The sequence below is a fragment of the Mustela nivalis genome (assembly GCF_964662115.1).
Source record: "Mustela nivalis genome assembly, chromosome: 19".
In the NCBI taxonomy this organism is placed as follows: domain Eukaryota; kingdom Metazoa; phylum Chordata; class Mammalia; order Carnivora; family Mustelidae; genus Mustela; species Mustela nivalis.
Window position 1 is genome coordinate 39025104 of NC_139038.1, and position 25198 is coordinate 39050301.

At 57.0% G+C, this 25198-nt stretch overlaps 2 protein-coding genes across 4 annotated transcripts; one reads left to right on the top strand and one right to left on the bottom strand.

The window, feature by feature from the left end:
- Window positions 1-309: 309 nt before the first annotated feature.
- On the bottom strand, window positions 310-3690 carry NME4 (NME/NM23 nucleoside diphosphate kinase 4). Of its 2 annotated transcripts, XM_082713754.1 has the most exons (5): window positions 3494-3690; window positions 1841-1974; window positions 1483-1584; window positions 1259-1371; window positions 310-741 (listed from the first exon to the last, which is right to left on the bottom strand). In XM_082713754.1, exons 1-5 carry the CDS (start codon window positions 3582-3584, stop codon window positions 618-620), a joined length of 564 nt encoding a protein of 187 aa, XP_082569880.1. In that variant the 5' UTR covers window positions 3585-3690; the 3' UTR covers window positions 310-617. The 2 variants fall into 2 exon arrangements, with proteins under 2 accessions (XP_082569880.1, XP_082569881.1); XM_082713755.1 differs by lacking the exons at window positions 1259-1371; window positions 1483-1584 and having other exon boundaries at window positions 3494-3655.
- A 12880-nt stretch (window positions 3691-16570) lies between these two features.
- Window positions 16571-25187, top strand: PGAP6 (post-GPI attachment to proteins 6). Of its 2 annotated transcripts, none has more exons than XM_082713618.1 (13): window positions 16571-16799; window positions 19937-20114; window positions 20207-20399; window positions 20678-20805; window positions 20907-21175; window positions 21268-21596; window positions 21970-22060; window positions 22139-22262; window positions 22686-22822; window positions 23284-23462; window positions 23543-23689; window positions 24296-24412; window positions 24772-25187. In XM_082713618.1, exons 1-13 carry the CDS (start codon window positions 16679-16681, stop codon window positions 25066-25068), a joined length of 2310 nt encoding a protein of 769 aa, XP_082569744.1. In that variant the 5' UTR covers window positions 16571-16678; the 3' UTR covers window positions 25069-25187. The 2 variants fall into 2 exon arrangements, with proteins under 2 accessions (XP_082569744.1, XP_082569745.1); XM_082713619.1 differs by lacking the exon at window positions 16571-16799 and adding an exon at window positions 19601-19727.
- Window positions 25188-25198: the final 11 nt, after the last annotated feature.

Sequence of the window (25198 nt, forward strand, 5' to 3'; positions counted from 1 at the left end):
GCCCTGGGAGTGGTCTTAGCGGGCCCCCTCCAGTTCTGCGCAGGGCAGGCAGCTCCTCATTCAGCATGAGGCGATGAATGAGGGCTAGTGCAGCACCAGCTCTGGGACTCGGCTTGATTCCCCTGCATTTCAGGCTGGAGGTCTTTGGACCTCGCCTATCTGATACATTTAACAAAATTATTGATCTCCTGCTGGTGTGTGAGAGTAAGCTTTATTTCTACTCTCAAACTCTTACAACTTTGCATGAAGTCCTCATCCCTACTTCAGAGATGGCAAAAACTGTAATCATCAACCCCCCCCACACACACATACACACAACACAGTGAATTTTAATATCCCACCCACGTTTTGGGGAAGGGAGGTTACATGACACACTTTTGAAGATGCCCTGAAAGTTGTCTGACACTTTGGTCCAGAAAGTGGATCTCTTACTGGCTTAGGATTCTAAAAGGCACGTAAAGTTGGTTGCTCAACCCCTCTGGGCTGGGTTGGGGCAGAAGGTAGACTGGAAGGTGTTCTGGGGCCAACTGGCAAACCACGGTGTGCGCTCAAGTCTGGAACAACAGAGGTAGCTGATCCTGGGCGGCTGCTGGGGTGGCTGATGGCAGCCTGAGTGCTCATGGTGGGTAGATGCCGCTCTGGTGGCCTTCGTCTGCCCAGTCCACCAGCTCGCTGCTCTGAAACCACAGCTGGATCTCCCTCTGGGCCCCCTCCACGGAGTCGCTGGCATGGATGATGTTCCTGTGCCAGAGGACAAGCAGCAAGGTAAGGCGTAGACCTCAATGTGCACCTCGGGGACCCCGAGACTACCTGCTCATCCCCTACCATCAAGAAGAGCAAGCCCAGCATTGTACAGAGAGGAAAGCAAGAACAGGGCCTCTTACCCACAACCTCATGACCAGCCCAGACCGTCTCCAGAGCCTCACGGTCCCACCAGCTGTCCCATGCCAGCCCCTGAGGGTGTCTGGCCAGACAGTCAGGTAATAGGAAATAATGGCGGAGTACACACACAACACAAAGAGAATGCTTTATCATCTCCTGCGTGCAAAGGCCTTTGAAAAAACTCTTCTAGCAAACTTAGGTGTGTGTGACATCCCAGCATCAAAAGTCTCTTGTGGCTCTACTGTGGCCCAGCAAGATCCCCAGGTCCCACGGATCTGCCTCAGGGACAGACAACCACCCCTGACTCAGGCCCTCCTCAACCCTGAGGAGCTGGCCCATCAGCTCCGGTGGCTTGAATGTGTCAGGGCACCCGGACCTGCTGATGTGGATGCTGAAGTCCCCCCTGATGGTGCCAGGGGCAGCCTCAGCGGAGTCGGTGTGTCCTATCATGGCCCTTGAGGAGCCGACCACGTTGGGACCTTCCCAGACCTGCAGCACAGAGATAAAGGAGGTTGGGAGTGGTGCGGACCACCAAGGACTCAGCAGCTTTGGGCTCAGCCCAGGGCCCTCCACCCTTTCCACCACCCATGCCTGCCGTACCATGGCCACCACAGGGCCAGAGGTCATGTAGCTGATGAGGGCTGGGTAGAAAGGCTTCCTCTGCAGGTCATGGTAGTGCTCAGCAAGGACTCTCTCTGGCGCCTGGGTGGCATTGGAGCAAGATGGGAGAGGAGCCCCTGGGCACTGGGGCAGTCGCCATGGTGTCCTGACCTCAGGGCACTTTGCAAATAACACCTACATGGCCTGGCACACCAGCAGCCACCTCCCCACCCCGCCCCTGCTACTGCCAACACCATACTCCTCCAGATACAGGGCGGAAATATGAAGGGCTGAGGTCCACGAGAAGTCCCCCACCCCAGTCCCATCAAGGACACCCACGGGTTGAGAGCCCTGGTACCTGGAGCATCTTCATCCCTACCAGCTTGAAGCCCCTCCTCTCAAAGCGCTGGATCACGTCCCCAACAAGCCGCCGCTGCACCCCATCTGGCTTCACGGCAACCAGGGTCCGCTCCCGTGTCCAGGAGGCCCCTCCTTTAGAAGAATGGGAATCAGGTGCCTCACCCTTTCACATCTCCCTGAGCCCCGAATCAGCCACAGCCCAGGTGTTACCAGAGCAGCCCTGGAGGGGAGAAGCACAGGGTCCACAGCCAACAAATGCCCAGCAGGACTCTGCCTTTCAGGGACCGACAGGACAGTGGGCCCCCGGGTGCTTCCAAGCTGGTGGGAGGGGCCGGGGCACCCACAATGGATCCCATGTCCTTGAGAAGGCATCCAAGAACTGGGAAGCCACAGCTCGGGCCACTGGCCACACAGAGCCTCAGAGATGTCACATGGGAAAGAAAGCACTGTTGCCGGCCATGCTTTTGACCCCTGTCCTTTGGAGGGAGGGCACAGCGTCTGACGTCCCAGCCTGCCGCACGATGAGCACCCAAAGCTCATCTTGTGGGTCTGAGGTGAAGGATTGGCAGGGAACCAGGCAGTAGTGAGAGGCACTCTCCCCACCACCTGGGCCACACACGACAGGACGAAGAGAGCTAGGGACCAAGAAGCAGGGTGGAGGGCTTCCTGTCTGAAGTGGGGGACTCTAGAGGGCTCCTCTATTGGCCCGAAGGACTCGATGCCCCTGGAGGCCTTCAAGGGAGGCAGCTTCCAGACCCATGTAGAGGACTGACCCTCGCCCAGCCCTTCTGTTCTCCAGGGGACACCACCAGGGGGACAGAGGCATCATCACCCCCTACAGCCCCAGGCCACAGAGTTCCGCTGACCCTCAGCCCTGAGTCCAGGTCAAACGTGCTTTTGAGAAGAGCCTACACCCTGGGTGTCCTGCAGAGTTCTGCTCCGGGGGACAGCAAACTGGAAGACCAATGATAGAGTTGGGGCAGGCCAGTGTCCCTGGGGGTGTCTGCAGCTGCCCTTTCCCATCCCATAAGATGTGCTGGGCCTGGACAGCAGGCACTGGGCGCCCCCACTTCATTTCAAGACTGCAGGAAGCCCCCTGGTTTGTGCCCCTAAAGCCCAGTGTCTACGGGCTGGGGAACCTGGCCTGCCGCCAGCTGGCTTGTCCGCTGGAAGGTGGCAGTTCACCCCCTCCAGCTTTGGGAACACCGAGACATCCGGCTCTCAGGGAGCACCCTGTGGGCCGCAGTTAGGGGGAGAACCGGCTACAGATACGGGCCAAAGGGAGTTAGGTCCAGCAGAAAACGCCCCGAGGGCAGCGGCTCCGCGGGGAGTGCTTATCTGTTCACAATGTGCCCCGCAGCAGCCCCAGTCCGCGGGGACCCTCACCCCGGCCTGCGGTGGCCACCACGCCTCCTGCTCCGGAGCCCGCAGGTGACCCTGCCCCCGAGCAACCTGGGGCGGTGGGCGGAGGGTGGGCGGAGGGTGGGGGGCAGTGGGAGGTGGGGAAAGGCGTGCAGGGCGCCCCCGGTCCGCCCGGCGAGACCCCGAGGCCATCTACAGAGGCCAGGCAGCCTCGGGTCGCAAGCGCGCCAACAAAGGCCGGGCTACGCTCCCCGCCCGCCTCCCCCTCGGCCGGTCGCGGGCCACTCACCCGAGCTGGGGCGTACGAACAGTCTCGGGCCCGGGGCCCGCGGACCGCTCAGCAGCCCCGGCAGCGCGGCGCGCCCCAAGAGGCCGCCCATGACCCCCTCCCGCCGGGCTCTGGCTGAGCGCAGAAAGAGCGCGGGCGACTGAGCCCCGCGGGAGAAAGGGCGGAGCGGAGGGAGAGGGAGGGGCGAGAGGGAGGGGAGGGCGGGGCGGAGAGAGAGAGGAAGAGGAGGGCGGGGCGGAGGGAGAGGGAGGGGCGAGAGGGAAGGGAGGGCGGGGCAGAGGGAGAGGGAGAGGCTGGAGGAAGAGGAGGGCGGGGCGGAGGGAAAGGGAGGGGCGAGAGGGAAGGGGGGGCGGGGCGGAGGGAGAGGGAGAGGCGTAAGGGAAGAGGAGGGCGGGGTGGAGGGATAGGTGGGAGGGAAGGGGAGGGCGGAGCGGACGGAGGGGGAGGGGTAGCAGAGAAGGGGAGGGCGGGCGGAGGGAGAAGCGGGGCAGGAGGGAAGGGGAGGACCGTGCGGAGGGCGAGAGGGGATGAGAGGGTTGGGTGGAGGGAGGTGGGGGCGAGACCAAGAGAGCAAGAGGGGGCGGGGTTTAGAAACGGTATCCTATTATAATACCGTTGGGGTAGTAATGGTGGCCAGCTTCTTTTCTAAAAGATTTTATTTTTATTTATATGACAGAGAGCACAAGCAGGGGGAGCAGAGGCGGGGTGAGAAGCAGACTCCCCACTGAGCAGGGAGCTCGATGTGGGACTTGATCCCAGGATCCTGGATCATGACCTGAGCGGAAGGCAAGCACTTAACCATCTGAGCCAAACAGGTGCCCGCAGCTTGTTTTCTAAATAAGAGATCTGCTCGCTGTTAGGTAGTGAGTTTTTGAAAAATCATATGTGCTTTTTGTTGCTACTGTGAATAGAAACTTTTTTTTTTTTTTAAGATTTTATTTATTTATTTGACAGAGAAATCACAAGTAGATGGAGAGGCAGGCAGAGAGAGAGAGAGGGAAGCAGGCTCCCTGCTGAGCAGAGAGCCCGATGCGGGACTCGATCCCAGAACCCTGAGATCATGACCTGAGCCGAAGGCAGCGGCTTAACCCACTGAGCCACCCAGGTGCCCCTAGAAACGTTTTCTCAATTTTATTTTTAATTGTTCTTTGAAAGTATAAAAATACAATTGACTTTTGTGTGTTCAACTCTTATCCTGCAACTTTGCTGAACTCGTTTATTAGTTCCAGTTTTTAGTGGATTTCTTAGGATTTATTATGCATGAAATTATGTCATATGGGCCTAGAGATAGTTATTTCTTCCTTCCCAATCTGGATGCCTTTTATTTTATTTTCTTAATTGATCATTCTGGCTAGAATCTCCAGTAAAGTATTGAATACAAGTAGCCGCCTTCTGGCTTAAGATGGGGTGTTAGGTTATTGCTTTGCTTACCTTAAAAATCAAACAGTACTGGGGCACCTGCGTGGCTCTGTCACTTAAGCATCTGACTCTCGGATTTGGCTCAGGTCACGATCCTGGGGTCAGGGCATCCAGCCCAGACCACTGCATGCAGAGTCTGCCCAAGTATTCCTCTCTCCCTCTCTCCCTCTGCCCCTCGCCTGGCTCATGCACGTGAGCGCCCTCTCTATCTCTAAAATAAAATAAATAGGGACGCCTGGGTGGCTCAGTTGGTTGGACAACTGCCTTCGGCTCAGGTCATGGTCCCAGAGTCCTGGGATGGAGTCCCGCATTGGTCTCCCAGCTCCACGGGGAGTCTGCTTCTCTCTCTGACCTTCTCCTTGCTCATGTTCTCTCTCACTATCTCTCTCTCAAATAAATAAATAAATAAAATCTTTATTAAAAAAATAAAATAAATAAAATCCCATTTTAAAAAGTAAGAAAGAAGTTTCACGCTGATGAAAAACTGAAATACAAAAGCCACCAGCTCAGGTCATGATCTCAGGGTCCTGGGATCGAGCCCCGCATCAGGCTCTCTGCTCAGCGGGGAGCCTGCTTCCCTCTCTCTCTCTCTCTCTGCCTGCCTCTCCGTCTACTTGTGATCTCTCTCTGTCAAATAAATAAATAAATAAATAAAAGAGGGGCACCTGGGTGGCTCAGTGGGTTAAAGCCTCTGCCTTTAGCTCAGGTCATGATCCCAGAGTCCTGGGATTGAGCCCCACATCGGGCTCTCTGCTCAGCGGGAAGCCTGCTTCCCCCTCTCTCTCTGCCTGCCTCTCTGCCTACTTGGAATCTCTCTTTCTGTGTCAAATAAGTAAATAAAATCTTAGAAAAAAAGAAAAGAAAAGAAAAGGTTACGTGACATTCCAGAAAAGGCAAAGCCATGGGGACAGCTAAAAAAAAAAAAAGACAATCAGTAATTGTAATTATTAGGGGCTGGGGGAATAGGAGGGGTGTGGGCAGGTTTTTAAGGTCACAGAACAATTCTGTGTGACACTACAATGGCAGATAGATGTCATTACACGTTTGTCAAATCCAGAATGTACAACACCAAGAGTGAACCCTAGAGAAAACCGTGGACTTTGGCAAACAATATTGTCAGTGTAGCTTCACTGGTCGTAACAATGTAGCACATGGCCCAGGTGGGATGTCCATAGTGAGTGCGGCTGTGCACCTCTGGGTGTGAAGGGTGTATGGGTTACTCCATACTTTCTGCTTAATTTTACTGTGAATTTGAAATTTCTCTAAAAAAACAGAATCTACTCAAAAACACACACAAACCATGAAGAAAGAAAAAAGACAAAATCACAGAATGGGAAAGAATGTTTCCAGCACCCAAAACCTATACAGGTCTAGGGTCTTATTTCCAGAAGTCGGTGAGTAAAGTACCAATAACTCCGTGGTACGGCAGACAAATACTTGAGATTTCTCTTCTCCAGAGAAATCCAAACAGCCAAGAAACACACGCAGAGGGACTCGGCTTCAGGACCGATCACAGAAATGCAAGCCAAGCCACACCAAAAATCCCAAAGTTTGGGGAGACTGTTCTGACTCTTGCTCTCAGATCAGGCAATGATCTCAGGGTTGTGGGACAGAGCCCCACATCGTGCTCTGTGCTCAGTAGGGGGTCTCCTTGAGGTTCTCTTTCCCTCTCCCCCCACCCCAACTCTCCCTCTCTCTCTCAAAATAAATAAATAAAATCCTGAGAAAAATTCTGAAGTCCGAAAATTCCAACTATTAGCGAGAATGTGGACCAAGCAAATTCATGTACGGCTAGTTAGACTCTCAACTGACAAAACCCACCTTTGGTAAATAGTTTGGAATCATCAAGAAAGTGAAAAATCAACCTACAAAATGGAAGGAAATGTTGAGAAATCATATATTTCAGAAAAGTCTTTTTAAAAAGATTTTATTTATTTTTGTCAGAGAGAGAGCTCAAGCAAGGGGACCAGCAGGCCAAGGGAGAGTCAGGCTCCCAGCTGAACAAGGAGCCTGATGTGGGACTCCATCCCAGAACTCTGGGATCGTGACCCGAGCCAAAGGCAGACACTTAAGGGTCTTTTTTTTTTTTTTTTAAAGATTTTATTTATTTGACAGAGAGAGAGAGTAGGCAGAGAGAGAGAGGAGGAACAGGCTCCCCGCCAAGCAGAGAGCCCAATGCGGGGCTCAATCCCAGGACCCTGGGATCATGACCCGAGCCGAAGGCAGAGGCTTAACCACTGAGCCACAAAGGCGCCCCAGGCTACTCCATTCTAAACTTCAGATTTTCCAACTCTGGCTGTGGGGGGAAGACCCTGAAAGCAAAGCATCCCTTGGTGGGATCCACAACTGCTCCCTGTCCATTAGGACCACCGTGAGCCAGCAAGACCCTGACTACCCGGTGACTGACCCCAAGACAATGACCAATTTGACTTTCACTGTGCACCGTTACCCCAGGTTTTGTGTATATACACCTGGAAGCATTTGCACACTTTGGAGTCAGTCTTTGGGACCCTAGTCTCCTGTATTTGTGGCGTTGGCATCACTGAAACAATCCATTTCCTGCTTCAGCACCACTCATTCCTGCGCCTGGTCTGCTTGGGACTCCCCCGGTCAGGTGCCCTTGCAACCCCGCACCCTGGCTACAACCCCTAGGGCTTCAGCTCCCTCCTCGCCCTCGCTCCCTCTCTGTCTCCCTTCCTGTCCCAGAGTCCTCACCGGAGGAGGAGCCTGCTGCCAGGTTGTGGGCAGTCCCATGTTCACGGCCAAGGAGCTGATGTCTTCGGCCGGCTGCCATGAGGACCCAAGGGCTGCCAACAGTGACCTGGTGAGCTTAGATGTGGATCCTCCTAAGTGTGTGTTGTTTCAGTGCTAAATTCTGAGTTATTTTGCTGTGCAGCGGTAAATACCCAAGTCCAAGACCAAGGAGGGAGGAGGTGTGAGTGGTCTGACCCTCACTGGTCCGGGACCCCGGGGCTCTTATGATCCATGCAGCTATCCCTTCCCTCAGAGGCCAGGGCTGGGACTGTGTCTGGTATCTCTCCCAGCCCTCTTCCCGGAACCCCCTGCCTTTCAAGACTTGGCCCATTGGGTTTCAGTGTCGGGGTGTCAGTCTGTCTGAGGGGGACTGATAGCATAGTGTGGCATTAGGATGAGCACAAACTTGGACTTCTGGAACATTCCTGGGAAAGTGCTGGTGGTCTTGGTACAATGTTCTTGGAGAGACCCTGCTCCACAGGGTGGACGGGGAGGTGGCAGGAGAACCAGATTCCAATCCTGCCCCTGCCACCTGCGACTGTCAGCGTCCCCTTGCCATCCTGGTAAGAACTGGGTTCTCCCAGCAGCCCTCTGTTTGTTTCGTTTAGAGAGAGAGCCAGCAGGGGAGGGCAGAAGTCAGGGGAGAAAGAGAATTCAAGCACACCGAGCACTGAGCACAGAGCCCAACTTGGGGTTTGATCCCCTGACCCCAAAGACAGAATGGAGCCAAAACCAAGAATCGGACACTTAACTGACTGAGCCACCCAGGGGGCCCCTCTCCCAGCGGTTTTTAAACTTTGGATAAACATGCAAGTTTCTGTCACCTGTAACAGGAAGTGGTGGGCCCCAGGGTTCACCACTGTCTGTGCCCATCACCTGCCAGACCGCAGCCAGGAGGGGCTCTCGGGGCTGGTTGTGACTCATTTCCAGATGGGTCACTGTTAGGGACGTCTGCTTTAGTTCCATGTGATCAGAAAAACATACTCTGTGTCCCTTCAATTCTTTTCAGTTTATCAAGAGCTGTTTTGTGGCCCAGCATTGATCTAGTTCAGGGAACTTGAAAAGAACGTCCACATGGTGGAGTCCGACGCAGTCCTCTGTAAACACCGTGAATTCCAGGCCCCTGACTGCGGGACCAAAATACTCCGTCTTTCCTGGTTTTTTCCTCTACCATGTTTCATCAACTGCAGAGAGAGGGCCCTCAAGTCCCCTCTCCCCACGTGCAAATGCCTATTTCATTGTTTCATTCTGCCCATTTTTACTTCATGTAGCTGGAAGCTCTCTTAAGAGGCGTGTGCACACATTTCTTCCCTTACGAAGGGAATTTTTCACTACTAGAAAATATTTTTGCCTCTGCTTGATCATAATCTCTATTTTGAAGTCTACCTTATCTGGTAAAGATAGAGACACCCAGGTGCACCGATCCACTTACTTTTAACGCATCCATGTCTTTAAGGTTGAACCGAATCATTTCTAGATTGTCTGGTCTTGCTTTATTTAAAATTCACTTCGACAATATCAGCTTTTTTTTTTTTTTTTAAAGATTTATTTATTGGGGCTCCTGGGTGGTTCAGTGGGTTAAGCCTCTGCCTTCAGCTCAGGTCACGATCTCAGGGTCCTGGGATCGAGCCCCACATTGGGCTCTCCCCTCAGTGGGGAGCCTGCTTCCCCCTCTCCCTCTGCCTGCCTCTCTGCCTACTTGTGATCTCTGTCTCTCTGTCAAATAAATAAATAAAATCTTTTTTTTTTTTTAAGGGATCTTTTTTTTAAAGGGGATCTTTTTTTTTTTTTTTTAAAGATTTTATTTATTTATTTGACAGACAGAGATCACAAGCAGGCAGAGAGGCCGGCAGAGAGAGAGAGAGGGAAGCAGGCTTCCTGCGGAGCAGGGAGCCCCATGCGGGGCTCGATCCCAGGACCCTGAGATCATGACCCGAGCCGAAGGCAGCAGCCCAAACTACTGAGCCACCCAGGCGCCCCGGATCTTTTTTTAAAAGATTTTATTTATTTGTTTTTTGAGAGAGAGAGAGAGTGCCCGGGGCTGGAGGGGCAGAGGGAGAGGAGCGAGGGCAAGCAGACTTTGCACTGAGTGCGGAGCCTGACTGGGCATTGGGGGGGCTTCCATGACCCTGAGATCATGACCTGAGCCAAAACGGAGAGTGGGAAACTCAACCAACTGTGCCACCCAGGTGCTCCTCTACCCTTTTTTTTTTTTTTTTTTGTGAAGTACACTGAGCACGTGTTACATTGGTTTCAGGCGGACGACGTCCTGACTGGACAGTCTGATACATGATTCCATGCTCTCCATGACGTGTGCAGTCGCGTCTGTCAGCACACGTCACAGTATCATCCATGGCATTCCCTATGCGGCATTTTTCATCTCCATGACTTCTTTATTTTATAACTGGACGTTCGTACCTCTTTGTTCCCTCGATTTCCCCCATCCCTCTACTAACCTCCCTGCCCGCAGCCACCAGTTCATTCTGGGTATTTAAGAATCTGTCGTTTGGGGGACGCCTGGGTGGCTCAGTTGGTTAAGCAGCTGCCTTCAGCTCAGGTCATCATCCCAGCGTCATGGTATCGAGTCCCACATCGGGCTCCTTGCTCCGCAGGGAGCCTGCTTCCCCCTCCGACTCTGCCTGTGCTCTCGCTCGCTCGCTCTCTCTCTGACAAATAAATAAATAAAATCTTAAAAAAAAAAAAAAAGAATCTGTCGTTTGGGCTCTTTCTTCTTTGTTGGTTCATTTCTTTCTTTTTTTTTTTTTTTTAAAGACTTTATTTATTTATTTGACAGAGAGAGATCACAAGTAGGCAGAGAGGCAGGCAGAGAGAGAGAGGAGGAAGCAGGCTCACTTCTGATCAGAGAGCCCGATGCGGGACTCGATCCCAGGACCCTGAGATCATGACCTGAGCCGGCAGCGGCTTAACCCACTGAGCCACCCAGGCGCCCCGGTTCATTTATTTCTTAAATCCCACATATAAGTGAAATCCTTTAGCAATTGTTTTTTTCCTGCCTTATTTGACTTTGCATTTTATCCTCTAGGTCTGTCTGTTCATGTTGTCTCAAATGGCAAGATCTCATTTATTTTTATGGCTGAATAATATTGCATTCTCTATACAAACCCTGTCTTCTTTATCCATTCATCATTGTTGTTGTCGTTGTTTAATAAGCTGTATACCCAACGTGGGGCTCAAACTCACTAACCCTGAGATCAAACATGGCACATTCCTCCAGCTGAACCAGCTCCGTGCCCCCACTTTGTTTATTTGTAAAGGATGTTTTTGCGAGATATTGAATTGTGGGTTAACAAGAGTATATTTTCCCCCAGGACTTTGAAGATGACATTCTAGGATCTTCTGGCCTCCATTGCTCTGACTTCTGAGAAGTTAGAAATCATTCAAACTCTTGTTCCTTTGAATGTCATTTTTCTCTGACTGCTTTCAACACTTTCTGCTCAAGTCTGCCTTCCAGTTGTTGTGCCTGGGTGTGGTTTTCTTTCTTTCTTTTCTTTTTTTTTTAAAGATTTTATTTATTTATCTGACAGAGAGATCACAAGTAGGCAGAGCAGCAGGCAAAGAGGGAGGCAACAGGGTCCCCGCCAAGCAGAGAGCCCGATGCGGGGCTTGATCCCAGGACCCTGAGATCATGACCTGAGCCGAAGGCAGAGGCTCAACCCACTGAGCCCCCCAGGCACCCCAATAAATAAAATCTTTAAAAAAAGAACAAGAACCACACAATGAACTTAAAGGGGAAAAATATACTAACCTTTATTTATACGTGATTCTAAGAATATGTACTTCCTACTTCTTTGGTTGGAAAATGACCTTTTCTTTATGACATGATAATAATAATAGTTGGACTTTTAAAAAAAAAAACAATTTTATTTTTGTAAAATAAAGATTCAAAAGTTTTACGTTGCTTCCAAAACTTTTGGGTAAAACATTGCTATGAAATGCAAATTTGGGGGGATCCTGGCCCAGTTTATGCCAACAAGTTGATGCACAGGGACAAGGAGGGAGACAAAGGCTTGCATCCCCCCACCCCAGCCATGAGATCACAGAAGGTGTGACCCAGCCCCTTCATAAGGGAAGCCCGGCAGAACGGTGTTGGGACAGGAGGCCGTGAGCCCACAGAGCAGGGGGCTCCTTCTGACCTGGGGTCTTCACAGGGACTCCCGCACAAGAGGCACTTGGAGGAGGAGCCCATGTGAGTTAGGACTAAGACAGGCAGGTTGGAAGAGAGCAACCAGGGTGTCTGAAGACCTGAAGCATTCCACAGTTTGTGGAGGGCTGAGCACCCGTCTCTGGCTAGAAGGGGAGCCGTGGGAGTGGAGACCAGATGTCAGCTGGGCCCAGGGTGGCCGCACCACTAGCCTAGAAGAACCAGGGAGAGAGCGTGAGAGGGAGAGAAGGGTGGGGGAGCAGAAGAAGTGGGAGCTGGCAGGGAGTCAGAGAGGGCAGTGAGGCAGGCAGGAGGGGAGGGTGATGGGAGGGAGCTCGCTGCATATTTTCCTCTTCTACCTGAGGTCTTAGAGACCTCGTGCTGCATTTCCTCCTCTGATTAGCTGAATAAAATTGGATTATAGTTTTTTTTTCTTTTTTAACTTTTGAAATTCTTATGCAAACCAAACACAAGTGGCCAGACATGGTTTGCATGTGGGGAAAATATCTCTCCTGTCCACTGCTCCATCTTCCCCTCCGTGTGAGTGGACAGCAGTCCCCTCGGTCTACACCCACCGAGCCGGTGAGAGGGCCTGAAAACATTTTGGTTCAGAAATGGGATGGATCCGTGTTATCCGGCAGCGGCATCTCTCCACTCTGTCAATAACCCTGCAGGATTATCGTCTAGAAGCTGTGCAGAACAGCTGTGCAGTACACATCCTGATTTCTTTGTAGAGTTCCCAGGTTTTTGCAAGGACACAGGCTCTGGGCCCATTCCCTGTGTGTCTGTCCCCAGGCTCCTGGGTTTGTTTGATTTTAATGTTGCCACAGAGACCTTCAAAAGGCTGAGGCAGTTTGCATTCCCAGGGGCACAGTGTGGGGCACCTGTTCCCTGCCTCTAGAGAGGGCTGCCTGCCTGAGTCTGACCGAGGTTTTTTTTGTGTTAAAACACACAAGCACTAGAATTTTCACCTGCGACCGAGCAGGGGGGGTTCATGCCGGCCTCTGGTGTCTTCCAGCCCATTCTCTTGTGATTGCTGTGAGTGGCCTGAGTCTGTTTTCCTTTTGGGTTGTGTTGGTTTCAGTGTGTAAATTTCTTTTCTATCTTAGATAGAACAACCCGTTATCATACACACAGCACATGTATTGTATTCTCCCATTTGTCTTTTGACTTGGTGACTTCTTTAGAGATTTTATTTATTTGACAGAGAGAGAGTGAGAGAGAGCACAAGCAGGGGGGGCAGCAGGCAGAGGGCTACCCAACAGTAGGCTCCCCGCTGAGCCAGCGAGGCTGGAGATCCCAGAACCCGGAGATCATGACCTGAGCTGGAGACAGATGCTTAATGACAGAGCCACCCAGGCGCCCCACGAAACGTTTTTTAAAATGTAGTCAAATGAGTACCTTTTCCCTCATGATTCTCCATCCCTTCATTCCAAGTCTCTTTCTAGTATTTCTCTCATTTTATTCTCAACAGTCGACCACTCCTCTGGTTGGAATTCATTGATCTGTGTGGGGTGGAAGGCAGGAGGCTCTGCAGACAGGGCCTTCCTGGTGGGGCCTCTTCCTGTGTTCCCACTGAGGCTCTGCCAGGTGGGCCCTCAGCATCTTCCCCCCACCAGTGCTCTTGCACTTAGCACAGGTCTGCCGACCTCAGCCCAGGGCACAAGTCCATCTACGAGTTCACCAGCCCCCAGACACAGCCATGGTATGGAGCGTGTCTGCCACCTCCTCTCCTACCTGTTGGGGAGCTTGGGGGCACAGGAAGCCGCCCTGGAGTGACACAAGGGAAGCCCCAGAGTGAGGCGGGCGAGTGGGGGACCTGAGCTCAGCCCAGAGTAGGAAGAGCTTTCCAGTGCCCAGTGCTGACCACAGCTGCTGCCCAAGCACGATTCAGACTCAGCATAGAGCACCAACATCCAAGCTCAGCAAAACCCCACAACTGACCTCTGTCCCTTTAAACTGAGAATGGCCAACAACCCAGGGAGTGCCCTGCCGTCAGGGGTGAGGAGGCCCCAGCCTAGGTCCCCACGAAACAGAGGAGCTCTTCAGTGGCTTCACATCTTGGCCTTCCTCCTGCCTGGGCCTCCAGTCTCCACCCTTCTGCAGCTTTTAGTGGTATTGGTCTGGCTGGGTCAAGTGTCTCCCCCTTCCTTTCTGTAAACTCTCAACAGATAACCCCAATCCCCTGCCCCAAGAGGCACAATATTCAAAAAAGACACCCACAGGTAAAATCCTTCCTTCCAATCCTAAGCCAACAGGGCTCCCTCCCATGGAGTCAATCAGCATAACCGGCTGCTGGATGCTTCCAAGTCACCCTATGCCTCTGGTGCAGGCAAATGCAATTTTCAGTGGCTCAGTCCGTTAAGTGCCCGACTTTTGATTTGGGCTCAGGTCATGACCTCAGTGCCATGAGATGGAGCCCCTGGGCTGCTTACATGACTCATTCCCCCTCCCTCTGCCTCTCCCCTTCTCTGAAATTTTTTCCTCTGAAAATGGTACCTTTCTATACACCTTGTTCTGCCCTTTCCTTTTTTCAGCCAAGGCTCCATCTGGCAGACCGTTCTCAACTGGCCATAGGGCTTCCCGGTTTACCGCCGCACTGTGTTGGTGTTTGAATCACGGTATGAATGTCCGTGATTCGAATGCGCTATTGCCTAATGACCAACATCTGGACATATGCTGTACCGTCCCGCAATCTCACTTCTATGAGCATCTCTACAGGGCGAGTGCAGAGGGGGACAGAGCAAAGCCCTTGTCGCTCTGGGAGCTGAGTCCAGAGGCTTCCAGATGCTCTAACACTACTCAGCAAATACAGGAATGTCTGTGGGCCCACAGTCTAACCCTTCCAGCGTGATCAAACTTTTTGACCTTTGCAGATCTGTTAGGTATAAGGAAAAAAGACGTCAAGGCGCTTTTTAGTTTGGGGAGGTTGGAGACTGTTCCTGTTCATTTGCATATCCTTTAAGGGAGTCTCCTTGAATTTACTGAAGAGTGGGTATTTTGTTATTGATTTGTAGGGGCTCTTCATTATTAAACTTATAATTTTTTTTTTAAGATTTTACTTATTTGTCAGAGAGACTGAGAGAGAAAGCACACATGCAAGCACAAGCAGGGGGAGTGGCAGGCAGGAGAAATGGGGGGGGGGGTTCTTGCTCAGCAGGGAGCCGCATGTGGGATTTGATTCCAGGATCCTAGGATCAAGACCTGAGCGGAAGGCAGATGCTTAACTCACTGAGCCACCCAGGTGTTCTGTTATCAGTCCTAAACTGCTATCAATCTTGGTAATTAAACAAATAAAACATTTACAAATCTTTAAACAAATAAAATCTTTAAAGGACTGAAAATAAACTATTACTAATCCTATTAGGACTGGCCCTTTGTGGTAGACTATGCAAGCATGTTCTCCTCTGTCCATGGATTGTTTCTCCACCTTGCAGGTGGTGGTCTGGCTCTGGAGGAAGCTTCTATTTCACCTGGTTGAATTTCCGTATCTCTTCTAGTTGGCTGGGCTTGGGGACCTATTGAGAAACACCTTTGCTTCCCCCAAGAATCTGAAAAATTTCCCCCAGGTTTTCGTCTTTTTTTAAAGGGGGAAATCCCTAGCCCGTTTGGAATCTAACCCGATGGGAAGGGTGAGGGATGAGTCCCACTCACTGAGGCAAATTGCCACCTTATAGAGCACGAAATTCCCACACGGACATGGAGCCTTTCCATTTTTCCACAAAAGTGTGTTCTTTGCAGTTTCGTGGTGTGGAGGCCTGGCCTGGGGAGCCCAGCTGTGAGGGGCTGGAGGCACACGGTCAAGGCTAAGGCCCACGCTGGCAAGGCGGAGATGCGCCCAGGACTCGACGGCTGGTGGGCGCGCGTCTCCCCAGCGTCCTCAGCACCCGGCTCGGAGGTCCTCATCACGCGTGCCCGGCGCACACTCGGGGAACCCAGACGCTCGCCTCTCGTGCAACCCAGCAACTGTAGGAAGCTCTTGGGGGCGATTCGGGCACTGCCTGCCACCTCAGATCTACAGTGGGTTCCAATTCTCGCTCCGACCCTTTCCCTTCTGAATCCTTGATTCCCGCGCCAGCCCGCCGCCCCCTCTCCGTACCCCCTCCGTCCCACGCTCCCGCGCGCACCGCTGGGTCCCGCGCCAGCCCTCTGCCCTCGTGCACCGTGGTCCCCCGCTAGCCCGCAGCCCCCCCGGTGCCCGCTCCGTCCCACGTCCGCCGCGCGCCCCGCTGGGTCCCGCGCCAGCCCGCCGCTCCCTCCCCGTGCCCCCTCCGTCCCACGCCGCGGCGCGCACCGCTGGGACCCGCGCCAGCCCTCTGCCCTCGTGCGCCGTGGTCCCCCGCCAGCCTGCAGTCCCCCAGTGCCCGTTCGTCCCACGTCCCCCGCGCGCCCCGCTGGGTCCCGCGCCAGCCCGCCGCGCCCCGGCCCTCTCGGTTCCAAGTCCCTCGTGCGCGCTGCGTGACCCTCCTGTCCCGCCCTGCCTCCCCCAGCAGCGCGTGCGGCGGTGAGTCTGCCTTCCCTCTCAGCCCGCGACCTCCCTCTGACCCATTTTCATCGCGCTCCCCCTGTGTCCCCAAGTCTCCTTCGGCCCGCTTCGGCCCCCGCCAGCCTCCTCCTTCCCAACCCTGTCCGCGAGTCCCGCTCGGGCCCCGGCTCCCGGCGGGGCGGGGCCTCGCAGGCGGAAGTGCCCGGGGCGCCGGCGGCTGGGACCGGCCGGGACGATGGGAGCCCGGGGCAGAGGCGGCAGCTGCGGTGGCGGGGGCCGCAGGGGCGGCGGTGGCTGCCCGGGTGGCGGCGGGGGCGGGCGGCCGGGGACGCGGTCCGGGTAGCGCCGGGCCGAGCGCGGAGCCATGGGCCGGGCTGGGACCGGGACCGGGACCGGGGGCGCGGCGGTGGCCGTGGCGGGGCCGCTGCTGCTGCTGTTGCTCGCTCGGCCCCCGCCTGCCGCCGCCGGCGACAGCAGGAAGAGCGGTGAGCGGGCGCGGACCCGCGGGAGCCATGGCGGGGGGAGGCGTGCGCTGGCCGGGTTGGGGGGCTGCCGGGAGGCGGGGTCTGGATTGTGACTCACCCTGGGGGCGCCTGTGCGGTCACCTCGCGCGGGCGCAGAGCCCAGGTCCCCACCCCAGGCAGGGGGTTTGGGGGGGTTCGGGGCGGCCCCTTTCGGGAGCCGAGTGTTAAGTGGTGGGGGTGGAAAGGACGCTGGCGCCCCATCCACTGTCCCCGGGGCCGAGTTCGTCCAGACTGACCCCTTGGAGTGCGCCCTTCGCTCTCGGGCCCTCCCGGCGCGTTTAGGTAGGGCACAACCCACGGGCGAAGGGACCGGGAGGCGAAGGAGCGCAGGGGGACGCAGCTGGCACTCCGGCTGCGGGAGAGAGGAGCTGTGCCATGTTGTTCTGGGGCGCCCCTCTGGCTTCAGAGACTTGGGAGTTAGGAGAAAGTTGCTTAGATCCAGGAGTGGGGCCCAGGTGGGTGGCCCGCCTTCATCCTTTGCAGAGTCTTAGCCAACCTAAGTGCAGTGACTCTCAGCAGCTGGCCGTGCTTCTCGCAGGCTGGACTCCCAAGTGGACCTGAGGAGCCTGGCAGGCCAGGGTTGTCCCCATCCTTGACTGAACCCCCAGGAGGTGGCTTCTGCACCCCCCCCCCCACCGTCCTGCCTGTGGGTGCTGAGTAGCCTCCCCTGACTATGGCCTGGGTCTCCCTGAGGGCCCTGTGGCCGGTGATAGGTGGCCCACACCTCCCCCCCTCCACAGCAGGCCCCAGCCAACACCTCCCCCAGGACAGCAGGCAGCTTATCCCGCTCAGCAGGGGCTCTCTCCCTCCACTTCCTGGCTCCCTGCCCCTCCCCCCTTCCCTGAAACCCTCCAAGCTCTTGTTTCTTTGAGGGCTGTGCCTCTGGTGTCTGAGCTTGGCACGGCTTGAAATGAAAGGTAGTTTACCCGGAGATGGGCACCTGGTTGAATTGCTCCGTGGGATATTGCCTTCCTTATGTCCACCTGTTTCTCCATCCTGGGGCAGGGCTGAGGGAGGGCTCGCTGGTGGGGGGTTTATGGAGATGGAAAACTTGGGGCAGCCCCTCACCTCTTAGGCCTGCTGAGAGGTCAGGCCCTGTGTGGCCCTGGCTTCTGGAGTCTGTGCATGGGCAGGGTCTCTGTACAGGGTACCTGTGTGTGTTGGCGTGCCCTCTCTGGGGTTCCTAGGACAGTCTCAGGGACTTTTTCTCTTTTCCATCTGACCCTGTGTCCTTGGAGGGGCCTGTGGCACAGGGCTGGGGTCCATGAGTCCGAGGCTCCCTGAAAGATGTCATGTGGTAATGGCCTAGCATTTAGCAAGATAACCGGGTGGGGGTCTGGGCCAGGGAGGTCAAGCTGTGGCCTTGGGAAGGGGTTTCCCTGGCTCTTCAGGGGATTTTGAACAGGTCTCTTATCTCCTGTGCACCTGCTGAAACGTCACACCTACCAGCTGTGTTCCAGGTGCCCTCAGGCTGACATTCCAGCACTGGCAGCAGCTGGAAGTCCTTGCCCCTTTTCAGGCCAGGTTGCTGGGTGCGCAGCTGGCAGACTGTTTCTCTAAGGTGCCCTGGTTCTGAGGTGGGGGTGGGGGACTGTCCTACCTCAGCTCCCCAGCACTCTGCTCTGCCCTTCTCATCACGTTATCCTAGGGGCTGAAGCAGCCCTGGGAGGAGGTTTGTGTTAGGTCAGCAGCTTCTGGCTTCCTAGCGTTCAGTCCACAGCCTGGGGGGTGGGACCTGGCGGCCAGCTGCCACAGGGAAAGTCTTGGATTTAGAGCCTGCCCCTGAGCTCCCTGCTGTGCGGGGCTCCTTTGGAGCTCAGTCTGGCTTTGCAAGTGGGTCACTACCTTCTCTCCAATGCCTCCACGGGAGGCTCAGGAGGTTGGCAGAGGGGATTGGCTCTCCTGGCTCCCTCCCTGCTCCCCTAGCTTACCTGGAGGGGCCCCTGGCCTGCTTGTTGAGGTGGGGAAGGGGAAGTGGAGATGGTGTCAGCCAACCACTCGCCCAGTGGGGCAGGGAGAGGCCTTCAGCCTGGAAGAGAGGGAGAGGGAGGTCACACCCTACTGTGTCTACAGTGCATTTCTTCCAGAAGCACTTTCTCGTATCCATTAACTTTGGAGGGCAGGGCACCTGAAGGGAGGTGCTGTCTCCCTTAGCCAACTCACAAGGAAATTGGGACTCAGAGAGAGGAAGGGACACCCAAGGTCACAGGAGGCATGAGGCCTGAGCCTGAGCTGGGGCTGGACTCTCTGCCTTCCAGCCCAGGCACCTTATGACTGGAACCCATGCCCAGTTAGCTATCCCCAGGAGCACAAAGAATGCTCGGGGTGATCTGTTCTGTAGGATCTCCAAGAGGGAGGATTGTGGGTGGGCACCACATGTGGGGTCAGACACCTGCTCTGGGGCAGTGTGTGCTCCATCAGTGGATACCCCCAGCAGGGGCCTCATCAGGGTGGGTCCCCCTGTCTCTGGGCTGAGCTCCAGAAGACACAGAGCTGGCCCTGGAAAGGTTGGCATGACACAGGCCGAGTTACAGAGTGTGGAGGGGTGGGGAGCCGGGGAGCCTCAGAGGTGGGAGGGGGAGAGGGGCTGGGAGGCTGGGGCCGGGAGCCTTTTGCTGCCAGGGGCCCCTGCCTTGTCTCTGTACCACCCTGCATGGGCACACGCCCACGTGAGCACAGGAGCCAGCTGTCCCTTCATCTTCGCACCTGGCTCTGCTCGCCTCCTGTCTGGGTGAGGCGGAACTCTGACTCTCCTCTGGCTGTGTCTCAGGTCACGGTGGGCCTGAGCAGGTGGCCAGCCTCTGGGCCTGAGTCCCCTCACCTCAGCGTGGCCCCCTGCATGGAGTGGGAGGGGAGAGAGTCTGCTGCTGTCCGGTGCCCAGGACAAAGGTGGGGGCAGGGGCGGCGCTACAGCCCTGAGCACCTCCCGTGAGCCTCCATCTTTTGACCCTGGAGTCACCGGGGCTGCAGGAGGGGAGGACAGCTGCCATGGCTGGTGGGGCAGCGACGGGGCCGGGGGTGGGGGTGTGCCAGGCTACTCTGTCTGTAGGGCCCCGTGAGGAGGTAGGGGGCCAGCTGACGGCACCTTCTCCCCGCAGATATCAGGCTGGTGTCCGAACATTTCTCCCAGTCCCCACAGAAGCTGTCTTTCTACAGCTGGTACGGCAGTGCCAGACTGTTCCGCTTTCGCGTGCCCCCCGACACCGTGCTGCTGCGCTGGTTGCTGCAAGTGTCCCGGGGCAGCGGCCCCGCCTGCGCCAGCGTGGAGATCACTGTGTAGGTCCCCTCCCCCTCTCTCCCACCCCCTTCCCCTCCCCCTCCTGGGCGCGCCCTGCCAGGCCCTGACGCCCACGGTCCTCCGCCCACAGGTACTTCCGTTATGGTGCCCCTCCTGTCATCAACCCTTTGGGCACCAGCTTCCCCGCCAACAGCTTTGTGCAGTCCCCCTTCTTCATCAAGATGCTGGACAGCAACGCTTCCCTCAACATCTCCCACCCAGCCCCCGGGGACTGGTTTGTGGTGGCCCACCTGCCCACCGCCTCCCAGAAGATCGAGGTGAAGGTAAGGGGGCTGCCTTCGGGGAGGAGGGGACAGGCTCCCTCACCGTGGGCATGCCACTCGCTGACTTTGCTCTAGGTTCCGCCCGGCATGCACAGGTCCAGTGCCTCCCACACTTCTCCATCCCGTTCCATGCCTGGGCTCTCTGCTCCAGCCCTGCACCCCCCACCCCGCTCCAATATGTCTGCTCCAGCTCTGCCCCCCGCCAGCTCCCGTGTCTGCCCCTGATGTGCCCCCCACATATGCATGTTCTTTCTCCCCACACTTTGCTCTCTCCCTAGGGTTTCGTTCCCACCTGCGCCTACGTCTTCCAGCCTGATATGCTGGTTGTGCGGACGGTGGAGGTCTCCATCCTGGAGCCTGACGTTCCCCTTCCGCAGACCCTCCTCTCCCATCCCAGCTACCTCAAGTGAGTAGGACCCCTGGCGAGGCGGAGCCTCCGGGCGTGGTGCCTCGGGAGGCTGGTGGAAGGCACAGAGGCTGAGCGAGACCCTGTCCCCGCGGCCACAGAATCTTCATCCCTGAGTACACCCAGGAGCTGCAGCTGGAGCTGCAGGGCTGTGCCGCCAACGGGAGCCTGGGCTGCCCTGTGCGCCTCACCGTGGGCGCTGCCACCCTGCCCAGAAACTTCCAGAAGGTGTTCATGTGCGTCAGCCCCACTGGGGCCTGCCGCCTGCTGCTGCCCTCACCACCCTGGGACCGGTGGCTGCAGGTGACCGCCAAGAGCCTGGCGGGGCCTCGCGTGCTGGTGGCTTTCCAGGTGGTAGCTGTCCTCACAGGTGGGCTAAGGGGGAGGACGGGCACGGGTGGCTCCGCCTCCTGCCGCGGATCCCTAGGCCTTCCTGTGGCTGAACCCCTTGTCCCCCGATAGCCTGCAGGCCGTGGAACCTGAACTTCCAGCACCTTCCACAGAGCAGCCTGAACGAGAGCTGCAATGCCTCCACGGGACTGCTGCCCCCACACCCCGGTGACCACGGCGACCACGGCCTAGGCGGGAGCAGCAGGAGGCATGGGGGCCCCTGCTGCCTGGTGAGCTACCCAGTCATTCGGGAAGACCTGGACGTGGTGTCTGTGCGCTTCTGGCCTGTGGACAGGGTGTGGGTGCGAGTGCGGCCCGCCACGCCCTCGGTGATGCGGCTGTACATGGACACCGGCATGGACAGCGGGGGCTCCCTCACTGTCTCCCTGCGGGCCAACAAGGTAGGCACCCTGACCGGGGAGGGCCTTGCTTCCTGGCTCAGCCTGGGCTCAGCCCCGCCCAGCCTCAGGGGTGCTGCCTGGGTCTTCCTACGCTGACTCTGGCACAGAGAGTAGGTCGGCCTTTCGGGCGACAAGCTGACCCCCACAGGCCCTGGGGCAGATTAGGGGCTCTGTCTGAGGAGAGGGAGGCCTGTTCTGCGGGCTGTGCCTCAGGAAGTGAGGCTGTGGGTGGGATCAGGCTGGGCGTCCCCCGTCCTGGAAGGAAGGGTTCTAGAAGGGCCCTGGGCCAGCAGAAGCCACGGAGAATGGAGCCAGCCAGAGTGGGAGCCCACTGCCTTGGGACTGGGGCTGAGTGCGTGGCTTCTCCTTCCAGACTGGAATTACCAACAGCACCTTGGTCGCTGTCTGTGTGAATGCCGCCTCCCCCTTCCTCGGCTTCCACACGTCGCTCAACTGTACCACAGGTATGCGCTGGCAGCGTGCGGCCCAGGGTCCCCGGCCAGCCCCTCTGGCCGCTACTGATCAGCCCCCCTCTGCTGCAGCCTTCTTTCAGGGTTCCCCACTGACCCTGAGTGCTGCATCGCACAAGGCCGACCTCATCATCCCCTACCCAGAGACGGACAACTGGTACCTTTCCCTGCAGCTCGTGTGCCCCGAGAGTCCAGAGTGAGTAGACCTGGGGACTGCTGGCTGGGGGCAGGCGGCAGACTGCTCCCAGCAGAACCATGCATGGGGCTGCCCAGGTCCAGGTTGGGGAGCGACCAAAGCCCTGTGGGGCCCTTTGCCTTCCGGGAGTTGTGAGGGCTTCTTCTCCACGTGCTCACCCATCATGCTGCAGCCCTGGGAGTCAGGACCCAAGGAGGGGGACCAGTCCAGGACATAGCCCCAGGAGACTGGGCCTCAGGGCATGTTGGCGGGGGGTGGGGGGTACGTCTCAGACTCAGCAGAGCTCGCTGCTGCTGTCCTCCAGGACTGGGAGCCTGGTGGCCTCGGATGTGGGTTCCTGTATCCCAGAGCCTGCCGAGAGCCCGGACGAGGTACGGGCAGCGGGTGTCAGCAGCTAGGCTTCCTGCGGCCCCTTCCTTACAGGGAGTGTGAGCAGGCCTCAGTCCTCGTGGAGACCACCTTGACCCTGGTGCCCTGCCTGAACGACTGCGGACCCTATGGCCAGTGCGTCCTGCTGCGCAGACACAGCTACCTATATGCGGGCTGCAGCTGCAAGGCCGGTGAGGCCTGGGCCCACGGGCCTTGGGACACCGGCTCTTGTTTTCAAGTTTATGTATTTAAGTCATCTCTCCACCCCGGGTGGGGCGTGAACTCAGGACCTGGGATCAAGCCTTGCGTGCTCCATCAACTGAGCCTGCTGGGCGCCTTGCCTCTGGGCCTTGCAGGGCAAGGTTGGGGAGCCCACCTCCACTCTGCCAGGGCCCAAGAGGGACTCTGCCGGGCTAGGGCAGATGCCTCTTCCCTGTTCCTTCCTACGTACTTCCTCAGTCCCTCACCCCCACTGTGTCTCAGGCACTGATGGCCTAGGCCTCTCCTGCCCACAGCTGCCCTACTCCTGCCCTGCCCCATTCCAGCCTGCTTCTGGGTGAGGAAGGGGCTTCTCTGCCGGGGAGGGGAAGGCTCTGGGGTTCAGAAGGATGCCTCCTGGCCTCAGCCCCCTTGGCATCTCATTGGCTCCCAGGCTGGCGTGGGTGGAGCTGCACGGACAACAGCACGGCCCAGACGGTAGCCCAGCAGCGGGTGGCCGCCCTCCTTCTCACTCTCAGCAACCTCATGTTCTTGGCTCCCATCGCCGTCTCGGTGCACCGCTCGCACCTGGTGGAGGCCTCTGTCTATGCCTACACCATGTTCTTCTCCACGGTGGGCTTGCTGCAGGGGGTGCGGGAGTGGGAGGGGGCTGGGAGAGGGGCTGGCCGCGGCTCACCACCCCTGCCCCGCAGTTCTACCACGCCTGCGACCAGCCTGGCGAGGCAGTGCTCTGCATCCTGGGCTATGACACCCTGCAGTACTGTGACTTCCTGGGCTCCGGGGTGTCCATCTGGGTCACCATCCTCTGCATGGCGCGGCTGAAGGCAGCCCAGAAACACGTGAGTGACTCCTGACACTTGTGCCTGGGCTCCTGGCCCACCGTGTGTTGAGGACTAGACCAGAAAGAGGGCTTGGTGCTTAGAAACCTGCTGTGCCTTGGAACCCCCATTCACCTGCTGGAAGAAGCTGCCTCCAGCTGGGAAGGGCTAGCTGCCTGGGGATGCCAGGAAAGAACGGCAGTGGACAAGGTTAAGTGAGGTCCCCAGCCTGTCTCTCCCACAACCCCCTTCAGAGAGGAGGCCTAGAGCACCTGCCTGAGGCCAGGCCTCCCTGATGAGCCCCCGGCTCTGCTCCCACAGTCCCAGGTGCTAAGGACACTCTAGGGACTTTTCTGCCTCAACTGGTCTTGGCTGACAGAGACACGTGGCCTGGCACCTTGCCAGGCCATGTGTGTGCCTCAAAAGTTCACTGGTGGACGGATCAGTGGATCCGTGGATCAGTGCAGAGCAGGACAAAATCTGCTGGCAGCTCTCAGGCCAAGGGATAGTGGGGGCTGTGGGACAATGACCAGGACCAGGGCACCTGTTCCTCCCGGACCTTGTGTGGTCATGAACGACTGACTGAGGGTTCCCGTGACCCTGTGGTCACCCCTGTGTCTTGTCCAGGTCCTGTTTCTCCTGGGCACGCTGATCTTCGCCATGTCCCTGCAGCTGGACCGCAGGGGTGCCTGGAACATGATGGGGCCTTGCCTCTTTGCCTTTGTGGTCATGGTCACCATGTGGGTAAGGAGCTGGGACAGGCCAGCGCTCCTGCCCAGGCCCCCTCCCCTGATGATTGGGAGAAGACGGTCTGGGCCCCCCACAGACCCCTGCTTCCGGGGAACAGAGCCTGGCCCTCCATTCTGGCCATGTTCCTGCCCCTGGGCCCGAGTTCCACACATCTGCTGAGAACTTGCTGGGGGCACCCATGAGGGCCCAGCATGGCTTCGGGCCTGGCCCATGCCAGGTCTCTGTGCCCTTGGGGCCTCTCCAAACAGCCACACCAACAGTCCATCCCACTGCCCAGACCTGGGGGGAGGGATCCTGGGAGCTGCGGCTCCAGTAGCATCCTCTGCCTGCGCTCACGGGCCGCTTCACTCCAGGTGTACCGCTGCGGACGCCGGCGCCACTGCTACCCCACGTCCTGGCAGCGCTGGGCCTTCTACCTCCTGCCCGGCATCTCCATGGCTGCTCTGGGCATTGCCATCTACACCTCCATGATGACCAGTGACAACTATTACTACACCCACAGCCTCTGGCACGTGCTGCTGGCCGGGAGTGCGGCCTGCCTGCTCCCGCCACGGGAGGAGCACACCAAGCCCTGGGCCTGCTCGCAGAAGCTCACTTGCCACTACCAGATCTGCAAGAACCACCGAGAGGACCTGTATACGGTGACATGACGTGGCCAGCTCAGGGACACCAGCCACTGTGATGATGGGCTCTCTGGCCAGGGGCAGGACCAAAGGAGAAGGACCCTGTCCAGGTCCATTTCCAGCTGAATAAAATTGCCCGCACACTCTTTGGCTTCCT